At 39.9% G+C, this 14719-nt stretch overlaps 1 protein-coding gene across 1 annotated transcript in view; it reads right to left on the bottom strand.

Annotated features, from left to right (window-relative positions):
• Positions 1 to 1654: 1654 nt before the first annotated feature.
• LOC119739779 (glypican-5-like) overlaps positions 1655 to 14719 on the bottom strand; it is a 41551-nt gene continuing 28486 nt past the window's right edge. Inside the window, exons 6-8 of the mRNA XM_038214849.1 lie at positions 5359 to 5488; positions 4050 to 4230; positions 1655 to 2245 (exon numbers count right to left, since the gene is read on the bottom strand). Of these exons, the coding sequence (XP_038070777.1) occupies positions 1899 to 2245; positions 4050 to 4230; positions 5359 to 5488 (658 nt within the window). The 3' untranslated portion in view covers positions 1655 to 1898. The remainder of the gene's footprint in view (positions 2246 to 4049; positions 4231 to 5358; positions 5489 to 14719) is intronic.

Raw genomic sequence — 14719 nt, forward strand, 5'->3', positions numbered from 1 at the left:
ATAGTTACAATGCAGTAAAACTTTTTTTTTTTACAAGAACATTATTTACACTAGGACCAAACTGAAGTTGTTCTGCAACTGTCTGTCCTGTTCACTGTCTACCCTTCATGTTTGATGGAATGGTCCTTTCTTAGTTTGTCCAATCAGGCCTGTTGTTATTTATAACAGTACTATTAGTTTAGGAACGTGATTATAAGAGCACATTTCATTGGATGACGCTTGTAGCTATATGTGTGGGTTTGAAAATTACAAAAATACTCCGTGCGCAGTTGCTGACAATATTAGTACTGCCAAACAGTTTGGTATGTTAAACAAACATGCAACATTATTTCTCTTTCAAATACTATTCGTCGCTTCAGTGTGCGACATCAAGTAGCTACAATCGGCTGATTGAGAATCCTGTCCCGAATGAAGATTTCCGGATTGTGTCACAACAGGGCGCAATTCAAAATATGACATGGCAACTTTTGAACTGAAATCACAATCCAGAATATGGTGTTTTCTCGAAATACACCGCATTCACAGAGCTGAAACTTCATCAGGTTACTTGTTAAAGGTCCCTCTTTAGATTTTGAACACTTTCCTTGCTTCAAACGTGAAACAAAAATGAACAGATGACAAATGGTCCATTTTCTACCAGAAAAAGGCACCCTTAACGGGCCGTGCAGAGAATGGATCAAATCCAAAATTCCACTTTAATTACAGGGTATCTTAGCATACATGTTAATTTTGTTTTTACCCACTAAAAGTAAATACAGATTCTACATCAAGATACACTGATTTCCAAATTACCACTCTGCCTTGCAGATGATCAATATACAAGAAAAAGACATATAACAAAAATAGATACTTTATTATTATTATTAATAATATAATCATGATCATAACAGTTCTGTTCTGCCATAAAAAATATCTTGTACTTTTTTTTTTATCTTTTAAAGCAAACAGTATACTTATAGTATAAAGACAAAAATATATACATGCATAGAAAGTTTGCAATTAGAAATCTACATGCCAATAATTGTACACAACGTCGCGTTTGACATAATTATGCTGTTATCTAAGAGATTAAGTAGCCAGTCAAAATCTGCATTTAAACAGCTGATGGGAAAGGGTTTTTTTTGGGGGGGGGGGGGTGTTTGGAAGAGATGGCAACTGATTATTCAACTACATGTATACAGGTTTACAAAACATTAAGATTTATCAAATTATTTGGGGTCCGTACCCACGTACATCAGTTGGGCTTATCCTCCTTTTTTTACAAAACATTCCCTGCATCTGCCCCAACTTTGTTTTTCGAGAAAACAATCATTCATGCAGAAGAAAGGGGAAAGCAAACGGACACCTACTGTAATTGCAAAGGGGCTGGTCTAAGTAGGCAGAAAAAGAGGGGGCTAACACAAGAGTTGTTCCGGACATTACAGCTTCTAAAAAGCGTACACCCAACGGATCAACCTTATGAATGAACCAGTCATCAGATGGAATTTTCATTAGGATGATGTAAATTCAATATTTGGTTTTGCCCTTTACCGACATATTTTGTATGCACACTGTATACTCGGTGTTGTCCCCAGTGATTGTGAGAAAAACAGTCACAAACTACTCCGGTGGGACTCGAACCCACGACCACTCGACCACCGAGCTTGCCAGGGTCGGCTGGCTGATTTAGCAGCAGGTACCGCAACCAAACTATTCATAAGATGGAATTTGCGTCGGGATGATGTAAATTTAATATTGGGTTTTAATGAAATCCCAGAACCTTCCAAAACTGACACACTTGATAGTTGTACTGATCAACCCAAAATCTTCCTATCCTCTGAACAAATATAAACTCTTGGCATTAAAAATAGAAAAAATGAAAGATCGTTCTTTAAATTAAAAAATTAAGTGGGGCGCTATTAATACCTGTGCCACATACAGGATAAGAGCAGACACAGTGATACAAGGAGGGCGGAGATCCTGGGGGCACCTTCGACACCATTGCCCTTCTGTTTGCCCCCTTTGTCTTTCTCCGCTGGGGTGGTGCTCTCGGGAACTTGTTCCTCCTCTCCGAGCGGTCTCGCTGTGGTGGCTCTGATGATCGGTTTCTTGGTGGTGAGCCTCCCCCGCGTGGGCCTGAAGGGCCACTGGCTAGATGAGGGGGTATCGGTGGGTGGGCTGGCGTTGTCAATGCCTCCCCGAGTGTCAACGCCTTCCCTTGGGGTGCTGGCATCGAAGTGGAAATCCGTTTCCTCACTGGTGGTTTCTATTGGGACAATAGCAAAATATTGAAAAACTATGAGGATATCCTGAATTGGCGAGCAAGGATACGGAAAGGCTTTTCCTTTTATTTCGCTGTCGGTGAGTCACTGACGGATGCGTTTCTCCAGACAGGATGGTGGCTGTTCACGGTACCGATGTCGGTGTACTGACCAAATGTTGTGGCAATCAGCCCAGGCCTGTGCACTCAATGTACACTTTTATCGATTACTGCGCTGCCACTCCAATTTGACATAACCATTAAGATGCAACGATCGTCTCTTTAATCTGCTCATTTCAAAGTTCAACAGTCTCATTGCATCTTAAGTAGCTGTGCTAGGCTTTGCATCCCAGATAAGCTCTTGAAACAAATCTAGGGAAAGGGAGGGCGGGGCGGGGGTAGGGGGGGGGGGGGCTTAAAAGCATGTACCCTTTTTCAAAATCACAAAAGTGCAAAAATGTTACCCACATATATTATCCAACTATTTGATCCTATACATGTTAATAATACCTACATGTACACATTATACCTCTACATCCAATCCAAATAGTTTGAATGATATGAATTAACCAGAAGGACAAATTGTCTAGAACAATTGGATTAACTATAACGTCAGTTGTAATGTTATTATGGAAAGAACATTTTCACACATACACCGGAACTGACTCCGGATTGTGTTGCTAAAAGGAAATGATACAATTCTTGTTCCTGTATTTTGCCTTTCTTTATCTCAAATTAAACGGAGTTCCTTCCTGCGTGGCCCATCATTAGCCATAACAATAACACTGTCTGGGATCTTATCTGTGACTTTTTATAGGTATTCAAAAAAAAAACAATAATAAAATACAAAAACAATATCCAATCCATTCAAAACATTGTTCAATAATCAATTCAAAGAATAAAGCTAGAACAAACTTATTGTTTTGTTTAGTTCAGGGGGTATGGAAGGGGTAGTGGATTTGGATGTAAACTGTCTTTATGAATGTTTAGCTCCAAATGGCAGAATGGATTGAAGTCAGACGGTTGTTTTATGATGACAAAGTGCTGCAGAACATGTACATTTTCTCTAGCAGCACGCTCAAGTCGTTTTGTAGCTAATGTGTTGGAGTCAAACTGAGTAACCCTTTAGTCAATGTCGCCCCCAAAACCATCTCGCCTATTACTCACTTTATTGCTCAAAAATGCCTAGTCCATCAGTGAATAAACACAATGTAATACAATGTAGCCTCAGGTGCTGTTATTCAGACCATGCAAGATCCAGTAACCATGTTTTGCTCTCTTTGGACAAGTGACCAGCCAAAATCTCGGTTTTGAGCCAGACAGACTTTACTTTTGTGGTTTGAAAAAAAAAACCTTATTGTCTGCTTGTGGTTGTCTTTACTGTTTGGATGACCTTAATATAGAACGAAACAATGCCTGAATTATACGCATCCGGCAGGAAAGGACAGTTCAAAATGTCAAACCAAATTTTTCAATGATTTCCTGAAGAAAAAAAAAGATGAAAAAATATTCCAAAAAAAATATTAATAAATGAATCCATTGAAGAAAACAGAAAGTCTCTCCCCCGAAAACCACAGAAAAATTTGAATACTACTTTGAATAATACCTGATGAACCTGTTGAGTGGTCCTACATGTACATGCAGTTCTTGCATTGGGTCCACACACACACCATGGTTTTCATTTGAGGAACCCATCCCAAAACACATACAACAAAAGTTGCCCATGACTATTGAACAATGAGGTGTGTGAATTGCAGTGTTGTGTGTAGCACTTGTACTTTATCCCAACACTGGCAATTGGACCACTCACCCGCAGTTGTCGTTGTGAAGACCATGTCTGTTTGATTGCTGCGGGTCTCAGCTGTCGTCGTGGCACCCGAGCCGCTGATGCAGTCCTCGTCGTCGCCATAGCAACCGCTGCCGCTTCCGCTCCCGCTGAAGTTGTTTTCGTCCGGATGTCTGTTCTTGCCCTGGAGTTTCATGCGAATGGCCTACGGGGGGATTTTTAGCAGCAAGGGAATAAAAAATCAATTTACCACTCATCTACAACCTGTCATGTGATTTGGCAGTTATAAATCCCCCCCCCCTATATCTACAAAGGTGCCTATGGCAGTGTAGTCTACAGAAATCACAGGCCAATGTAAAGTACATGTACATGTGGGACTTTTTTTTCCCACAAATGTGAGTCTTTCTGGCAAAATGAGACGGAACTGGGGACATGCTTAAGTGGAGAAAAATGAAAAAAACATATGCGGGTGATTTTTTGCTTTGCGATTTTCAGATTTAATGGTAATGTTTTTGTCTACTGCACATATTTTAAACAAATAGTATAAAAATTGTTGTTTAATAAAAGTTGTTTAAGGAAAAACAATTGGCGTCTTTCATTTTCACAAATTACTCTTTACTTTAATTTAAAGGTTTTTTCTCAGTATTTTACTTTTTTGACTTGTCAATTAATGTGACATTTAAACAGCCATAACTCGTCAATGGAATGTCCGACTGAAGTGCAACCAACAGTATTGTAAGGAGAATTTTATTCTCTTTCCTATTGCCCCCAAGCACTCATTTCGACCTCTGTCCAGTTCTGTCTATTTTGCTAGAACGCCTCACAAATTTTACAAAGGAAAACCAACACATACTTTTCTGCTTAAGAAGTAAATTTTTGGGATTAAGTTCGTCTCCAGTAATCATTGGAGAGATGTCAAAGAAATCCATCAATGCTCCAAAGGAAAATCAAGACACGTTGAAAGCTTTTGAATTTTGAATCTTGGTCATGGTTGCCTATTAATTCAACAAATTTAGGTTTATAAAAGAGCCTTGCCTACTGGGTGTTTTTTCACGAAAGAAGAAACAACATCAAAATTACAAACAGAATTTTTCCCTTATTAATAAGCATACTAGATGTAGCCTTGTACTCAAGCCTGGACATAAAAATTTCTATAAGAACAGAACATAATGGCTTTTCCGTATTATGATTTTTTTTCCTCATGAGTTTATGCTTCTGTTGATGTGCAGTCATATAAATGATCAATGTAACGTAGCAACAATAAGTTCAACACATCCCTGTCTACAAAGTTGCAATGCAAACTGACTCATCATCTTGGGAGGGATATACTCACATGTGTAATGACTTCCAGTTTGTCCATGAGAGCGAATGCTTGCAGTAATTCAAACTCCCTCCCTGTCCAGGACACCTCTGGGTTGTGCACCTGGGCGCCCAGACCATTCTGGACGGGTGACATGGAGTACCTGTGGATCACAAAAGAAGAGATGAGGGAATAAATTGAGGATTATATAATAAGCGCAATGTTTAAGAGGAGTTTTTCTAAACCCTTGCTTTTAAGGTCTTTCACACAATAACCCGAATCTCTGTGTTGGACCCGGTTCTAACACTGAGATTTCTAGAACCCATTTTACACTAGAACAAATCCAACATGGCATCTACACAGGTCTGGCACTCTACACTGGTAGGACCAGGGTTGGGAGGCTCTCTACCTGGGTAGAAAAATAGAGCAAAGTATCTTTTTTACTCCTGAGGTAATAAGTCACAAGCAATTTATCCAGTATTACATGTACATGTGCGTACTTTTCAAACAATCTCAAGCTCAGCAATGCAGAGTTTCTACAGCACATCACCGCAGAGCTGCATGCCAAACCCAGCTCCCTGACATCTCAAAACTTTTCCTAATCCCTCTGCTTTACAAAAGCGTGAAATATTGCCACAAGCTGTGAGCAGTTTGTCAGTCCAACATATAAGGGGGGGGGGGCACTACTGGGCCATCATGCACCTGACATTGTTCCTCTTTTCAGTGGAATCATGAGGTGCAAGGGCATGCACTGAGTAACTCCCTGGGGGGAACCTTAAACTGCCAGCCTTCTCGCCACCTGCAGTCCTTTCATTGTATCGCGATTACCGCTGTCTATTATTGCGTACTTTTTCTCTGGGGCGGATTGTAGGGGGAAAAAATTGAATTGTTGTTTGATTTACATGTATGCGATCATATCAATCCCAAGCTGGGACCGAAAATGTTGGGGAACTGGATTTCCAAATATTTATAAACACCAGACAACATTTCTATGCTGTGGAAATGAAAGGGGGAATAAAAGCTGCAAGTGCAATTTTGAGTCATATGTCACAATGTTTGTAAATTGTTTTCATTCAATCGCACAATTAGTATTTGATGTGTGTGTAATGTACCATACATGTACAAGTAGCCCAGTACCAGTAGAAAGGTTTATTTCCGAAAAACATGAAATGATGATTGTCAAAAGTTGTTTGTTTTTATGAATATCTGCGATGTTACAATGAGAATGTTGGAATTGAAGTACATTGTATTATTATCAAACTGATTTTCCCGCCACCTACAAATAATAATAATTCAAAGAAATGACCACATTCACATTGATCATGAAACTGTTAATAAACATGAAGGGATATAAAAAAAAAACCCAGATAATTTAATTGTGGCAAATGAAGACACCTTTTTCTTTTTGTTACGAGTGTTGTACAAACATGAAAGGCCAGTTAAAAAAAATTAAACAGGCAGTCGCTCCCCCCCCCCCCCCCCATCACCAAGATGACAGATTTTCCAAGATGGTGGATGGGTTCTTCCATTTTCCTGACTCTATTGCTGATGCAAATTCTGTGCAAAAGAGCTGTTACCCTTTCTACATAGCTACAATGTTGTTGGAAACAAATCAAAAGACAATATGTCGACAATATGCACAAATGTAACGCAAATGTATGAATTTTAAAAAAAGACGGGCGGGAAAACAGGAAGCAGGCGGGGACGAGAAACAGGTTTATTTTTTTACTTGGCCTAATGCAAGCCTGGCACATTTACTTGCATTGTCCTTTGTATTTGTGGAAGAAAATGAGTATTAAGACATGTGAGCTTTGATTTGGGCTATGAGATTTCAAGGTATCCTGTACGAGACACAGTTGTGACAAGCACTAAACAAATGCCATCACAGTCCAGAGAGTCTCAGAGATTGGCAACAAGAACACCTCAGAATGCACATCCCCTTTCCCCTCCAGGAATTGCCTCCTCTGGCCCGCCCCCAAAGTAACACAATATCCTCATAATCCATGAATCATCAGCTCGGGACCCAAAACAGCCCCACTTGCAAAAATGTTTTGGACAACCTAAGACCTCCAAAAACAATACCTTTCCAATCAAGGGCACACATGGTCCCCGGCTGTGGCTTTCCGCCCCTCTTTGTGAGCCGCCAAAGCTGTTAATGTTTTTGTTTGGGTTTCTTTCTCTTTTTCCTTTTTTTTCTTCTCTCCTAGTCATGGTGGTGGAATGTCCGACTGCCAGACACAGCTTTCTCTTGACATTCCTCCCTTGTCACTAACTCATTACCGTGGCGATGAGAGATTGGCCACTAGGGGTTGATCCTACTGTTGAACCCTGGGCCGGCTGCCATAGTAAAACAAAAAATGTATAACTTAACCATGTGTTGGAGCTTGGGGGGGGGGGGGAGGGGATTGACCCATCTCCACTGAACTACTGGTAGGCAGAGTTGTGAAAGTTTTTTTCATTGATTCAGGATTTGGAAGATGATGACGGTACAGGGTACATTTGTCATTATTTTAAAAAAAATACACCAAAGGTCCTTTATTTAATCTTCTAAAACCTGAAATTTGATCATATTTACCTTACTTATTCGCTTGCTTTACAAGAATGCAAGCCGAATGCATTTTACTACCGGAGTATAAATTAATATGCATCTGTAATTCCTCAATTAAGGAATTTAACAATTTTAATTCCTCAAAATCTGGAAAATCAAACTTTTAAGGGCAGCTGATATATTACAGTACATGCGTGAACAATTTCCATTTCTGCCATTTTTACAAGCATCTCTCCCCCCCCCCCCCCCAAAAAAACACCCTAAAATTATCATGTTTCTCACACTCTGGATGCTTACAGACTTTCCGTCCCTTTGCGTCAACTTTCAACTTGCCTGAAGTTGAACACATGGCCCCTGAGTTTTGCAACCTGACTGCAGGTGTGTAATGGAAACCCAATTACGCAATTAAGCATTCCCAATTGCACCCTTGAAAGCTAATAACTCTTAAATCACAGAAATGCCTTGTTACCCATCCAGTCTTAATACACATATTTTTTTCTCGCATGTTGATGTTCCATCTCATAAAATTAGCGATCAATCACGACATACTGTGTGAGACATTGTGTGAAAACTGTGTGCATTATCAGGAAATTACTGCCAGTAACATTTGGCATGTTTCATCAACTTTTTGACAAAGTCCAGCTGGAGGGAAAACTGAGACTCTGAGCTTTCAGGAATTTACTGGAAACGCTGATGCGAAATGATTTTTGCTTTTTATTTCTTGTCTTGAGTGTTACTGGATTTTATTTCTGGAGGGAGGTTTGTTTGTGTTCGGAGGAGAGTAATCAATCAAATATCTGCGTACTACCCACAAAGGGGTCGAGTGATTTGAATCACAACTACGCGGACGGTTGTCCCCAATCTGACCCATTTTCATAAATGCGTACATCACGTACTCGAACAGTTTTTTTCCTTCTTTTTACACTTTCACAATTACATTTGTGATATTTTTCAAACCTCACACGCAGGACCATTGTTGGTTCCAAGTTCAACAAAATGTCCTCACCAAAAATAATTGTAAGCATTAAGCTTCATGTTCGTGTACACTTGATAACACCTGCAATTAGAATTTCTGCGTCTTTTGCAAATTCTTATTTAGTTCATAAGATTTGCTGATTATTAAAGCACTTGCAGATCTTGCCATGGTGTGTACTGTAGCGGGTCCTAGCTCTATGGTACATAGCACAACTGTACAGTGGAGGCCTAGTTATGAATGTGCTTTAGTGTTGTCAAATTGGCTGGCTCGAAACACGGCCAGTAGTTCATGGAGGTTTCATTGTGTCCTCCGGGCACCGAACCCACCGCTAATCCTCCCCCTCTTAACCTCTGCTCACCACCCCGGTGTGTATTTGTCATCAGAAAGACATTAACCAAAAAAAATCTCCTATGGCCTTGCTCTGCATGGGGATAAAGCAGCCAGGATGAAAAGAAGACATTTCAAGAGTTGGGTGTTTATCAGGGACTGTATACTGGTAGCTTGTTATTGCACAGCTCGGATCACAGCAACCACTGTGAATTGGGATGGATCTGGACTAGAGTACAGACCCTGAGTTTAAGGGCTTGACGAAGGATCATCTCTTTGAAGCCATGGTTTTGAGCACAGAGCATGTTTCCTTGCTCTACGACTTGAGGGTGAAACAGGTGTGCCTTTGGGTGCTTGCGACATTTTTTTTTTCAACCTTCATTTGAAAAACTCCATTGAAGTCATTTGAAAAACTACGTATCAAATTCTCAGTTATTTTGACACTTGTTTACATGCATTAGCAAATATTCAGGTATGTTTGTCACAAGCACTCTGATGCTGAGATGCTACATACCGGTACTGTATGGCCGACACCGAACATTTGACCACAAAATTGTTCTAACTACCAGTACAACAACATCCATGTACTGTACATGTACATGTACTGACATTGCTCCATCAAATGTACAGTTGTAGTGGGGATGAAATTCCCGAAAAAAATGTTTGACTTTCCCAGCTTTTAATGATCAATCGTTCCCAGTTTCATAAGGAAGTGTTTATCACAAAGTTTATCAATATATGGAATTACAATCCATGGCAATCTCTCACCGTTTTTCAGCGAAATACGGTTCATGCATAGCACTGTAGGTTTTTGAGAGGTCAATGCTCCATGCTGTCATTTTGGGGTATCCAGATGTGACGGGGTTCGGCAGGATGGGAACAATCAGTTCAACAAGTTACTCTTGAATTCCTTCTCACTGAGTTTTCAGACCCTCCCCGAAAAATATCTCTTGCACCGTTGAAGATCGTCTTTCACCAATGACCACTATCAATTAGAAGTTTTTGTTAGTTGCTTGTCATCAATGCGGTTATATATACCCTTGTGTTGTATAAACATGGCCAAGTCTGTCAAGAAAGATCTCTCTCAAGGAAGAAACAAGACCGAAACAAGTGTTCAAAGAAAAGTGGTAAGCGAATCCCCTCAGCGGATTAAGAAATGCGGGGAAACTGCGGACATGAAGGCCAGGACAACAAATGCACAGTGTGTACCAAACAACAACAAGAGGATGCTGAAAAACAAAATGCAGAATGCTAACGGCCGAAAAGTCATCGACCCTGAACTCTCCAGACCGCATGACCTAGGAGTGCGTAGCTGCAGGGTGCGGGTACATGTACATGGCGGGCACGAAATCATATTGCTAAGAATACATTTTTCTTTAAATTAAAGATATCAATTGTGTCTTAATGCATATAAAAAAATCTTAACTTTCTTTTGCTTGATCTTGACACTGAAAAAAAAACTCACCCAATGAGAAATGAAAACATTGTAGGGAATAAGAAATTAGATTAAAATGAGTAAATTGGGAGGAGAGTTTGGTGGCTCAAATTTTCTATTTAAAATTTAAAGCTAATGTAATGAACTTTTTTTTTTTTACAGCACTGATGTTAAAAGAAAGTGTAAGGCTCTATTTTCATAAAAGTCTTTTACAAAATTGCTTGTAAATTCTTGTTCGTGCATGGTTTACTATATGAAAAGAGTGACATTTTCTTGAGAATTATGGTGTACATTTGTGAACTTCACAATATACAGAATTCTGCTCTCCTTAAATATGATCTTACATTGAAGAAGGGGATAGTTAGTTGACCCAAATAATGAGCTTTGGTCATCCACGATCTGTTGCATGCATGTTTTATCTGGTCATTCACATCACGAATATCAACAAAAACCCTGGACTTTAATACTAACACACTAAACTAAGTGCACTGTATACAATCAGGGATTATTAGGACCTTGCCAGAGTGGTACTCCTTGCCAGCAGACCGTATGACATCAGCAGCAAAAAAGTTTTGTCCCGAGATTATTTCTAGTCCATTTCCTTCCCGATCCCTGCATTTATGACCGCAGCATGCACTGGATTTGTCCTCATTGCCAGGTCTCCCAGACACTGTTGGCAGTCAGGCATGATAAACGAAGGAGAGATCCGACCGGAATCTTCTTCATGATGAAATCGGCAAAGTGCAGGACGATTCTACTACTACCTGTGCATATTGACACGATGCACTTTCGCTTTCAATTTAGTCTTCCCTTTTCTTTTCTTTTTTGAGTCACAACAGCTAGACCGTTAACAATGAGGAAGGGAGAAGCAGTAGGTGCCAAACAGCTGATGCACTTGCATGTAATACTAATGTGCTTATAATTTTATGCTCACTTTATACCAAAGGTCTCAAAGTGCTTCCCAATTATTACCCATGTTCATCAGGCTATGAGACCAGTTTTTGCAGCAGCTTGAGATCAGCATGCTCTGGTCTACCTTCACAGGTACCCATTTATACTCCTGGGTGGAGAGAGGCAATTGTACTTGTCGTAAAGTGTCTTGCCCAAGAACACAAGCACCATGTTCCCTATCAGGGTTCAAAGCCACATACACTACGGCACGTGAGTCGAACACAGTAACCATTGCACCACAACTGCGCTCCATGTCAGAGTTTATAAAATATGAATTTACCGGAAGCGCAATACATGTACATGTCAAACGTAAAAATCATTCTTCTGCCTGTGGGCTGGGCCCACTATTTGTGCAATTAACCATTTCTAAAAAGATCACAGGTCGTGCATCTCATCATCCACCACAGTTACCAGACTGGCCTTTGGTGTAAATACCAGTAATGAATTTTGCTTTCTCTGATGAGGAAAATGTACATTTGGCCAGTCAAGTAATTAACAGCGATGGGCCCACTGATTTTACCAGTACCCGGAATGCACATTGTAAATAGGAATGTTATCTGAGTAGGAGGTCATGACCGCTGGAAAAATCTGTAGGTAGGGATATAAATCTGCAGATCTAAAATGAACGGCGGGCCGCAATGCTCCACTTGTTTTTACATAGAGTGTAGGGTACATTAGCTGCCGAATGGGAAACTAATGTGACAAGGACAAATCTCCTCTGTAGGTGCCTGCACTTCAACATATGGTTTAGGAATCAGCCTCAATCACCCTGAAAACCCTCCGGATTACAGGATCATCCCAGTATGAAATATATGGGATTTACATACAGTCAGAAGTTAAAGGGAAAATACAACATTTGCAAACATCAAAAAATAAAACTACCAAATCATTTTGAAATACCTTGCTGGACTGTTAGTGAATGACAGTGTAAAGCATCCTGTAAAATCATGGCACCTGGTATACTGTCATTTTCAAGAAAAGTGGTATTTTTGTATCAATTTCCAACGCTGGTCGGCCGACCAGCGTTGGAAAAAACTGGCTTTTTTTTCAAATACTGGCCCCAATTGACCATCGCACTTGTTTGCAATCGATTACACACCTATGACCGGGTACAATCCAGCTAGACTGGTTCCCTGACCTTACAATTCCCCAATGTATGTAAACTGCTCTGTTTCTTCTTATATGGAGTCAGGGGATGAACCAGACTACAGGAAAATGATTGTTTTTCTTGGTTTTTATAGCATTTTCGAACCCAAAACCTCAACAAAGTCAGTGTAACTATATTTGCTATATATTTCCAACCCCCCAATTCCATCCATTTCTGAAAATTACAGCAAAAGCAAATGATGTATATTCCCTTTAAATACACTATCTTAGAGGTTTGTAAAATGTAAATTGTTACGACGGGGACAGAGAAAAAGAATTATTGTGATCTTGTCCTGCAAATTAGAACAAAGTCACACTCACAACAATAAATCATGTGATGAGATTTTAAAGGTGTACCGATGTGTCCATGCTATTTTTGACATTCACTCTGACGATTACATAAATTTGTTTCTCAAATTGTTATCGTTGTACATGTAGTGAACGAGTGGTGGAACTAAAAAATAATAATTACTTTACAAATTCATACAATTTTTCAGACATACATTGTGTAAATTATATCTGCTGTGCATTAGTTGTACCAAAGCAACGCAAGATGACAGCCTTTTTCAGACGGTTGAACGGTAGATGCCCAAAATAGGAGGGAAAAAACAAGTTTTCTTGGTGCAGGGATGTGAGTGACCACTGATAAAAATAGCTGAAAACAGCTGAAAAAGGTGCAAAAAAGCTGAACTTCGGAAATCTCCTATACTTTTGTACACAGCAAGTGAGGGAAAAAAGCTGAAATCAGCTTTAAAGCTGAGATTTCACACCCCTGTGGTGAAAATATGTGTAAAAACATACAACTTGAAAATGATGTACAACACTTGCAAATGATGATACTTAAGAACTGTCCTCTCATTCTGTGGGAGCAAGTCACCAAACAACTGAATTGCAAAGAGAAATAGAAAACTGTACAAGTTGGCCTTCCGGTCCTCTGACTGAGCGCAACCTTTGTTTCCTCCTTACATCTTGCCTCTTTTAATAACTGTTCTAGAGAGGACAGTCCTAGAGAGTCCTAGAGATAACTGTCCTAGAGAGGACACTTACATCTTGCCTCTTTTAATAACTGTCCTAGAGAGGAATTGTGTATTCTCTGCCAGCTGTGCAGTCACAGATGCCATTCACTCAATCATGACAGTGTGTGCATATCTGACGATGTTAGCTGAGGTCTCTCTCTCTGATTGATGAGTGAATATAGGCAGGCATTCAGGCAGAAAGGAAAGGGGACCTCTGGCTGCATTGGTAGGCCCAAGGGGAAAACTGGAGGGGAATTTGAGGTTGAGGACATGGGGAAACTAGCTTACAGATTATAGCCTAGGGCCTACAGAATTTGCTTTTGTTCACGGTAATTTTCAGAAATGGATGGATTTGGGGGTTGATATTTTATACTGGTACTACAACTATTGTTACACTGACCTGTTTTGTGTTTATAAATGCTTGAAAAACCAAGGAAAAAAAATGCTGTTCTTATAGTCTGGTTCCTTGACCCTACCGGTACTTCAGACGAAACGGAGCAATTTATAGATGTCGGGGAATTGTCAGGTCAGGGAACCAGACTATACTTGTAGCTGGCTAACACCGTTTACGTACAGTGTACATGTATGTGAAAAGTCCTGATTGTACTAACTAAAAAATGACAGCACACCAGGGGCCATGACTTCACAGGATGCAAGTGAGACTATTATTCACTTACAATCCAGTAAAGTATTTCATAATAATTTGGTAGAATTTTTTGATGTTTGTTGAATGTTATATTGCCTTTAAGATGCACCACAGCCAACATGACTACAACTTGAACTTGCAACAAAGAAAAGAGTATTCTATGATGCACACATGTTTGTACTTCTAGGTGTTCAGTGTAACAAAATAAATCTGTCAATTTCAAAGCATTACCCTCAGCTTAGAAGATACATTAAAATACAATCCAACAGCTTCATTCACTGCACCTGTATTTTCGCTCATGTCTTTTAACATTACGGTGCACATGAATGCATGCTGCACACTGAACTTT

This window comes from Patiria miniata, unplaced genomic scaffold, assembly GCF_015706575.1.
Source record: "Patiria miniata isolate m_02_andy unplaced genomic scaffold, ASM1570657v1 HiC_scaffold_4, whole genome shotgun sequence".
NCBI lineage: Eukaryota > Metazoa > Echinodermata > Asteroidea > Valvatida > Asterinidae > Patiria > Patiria miniata.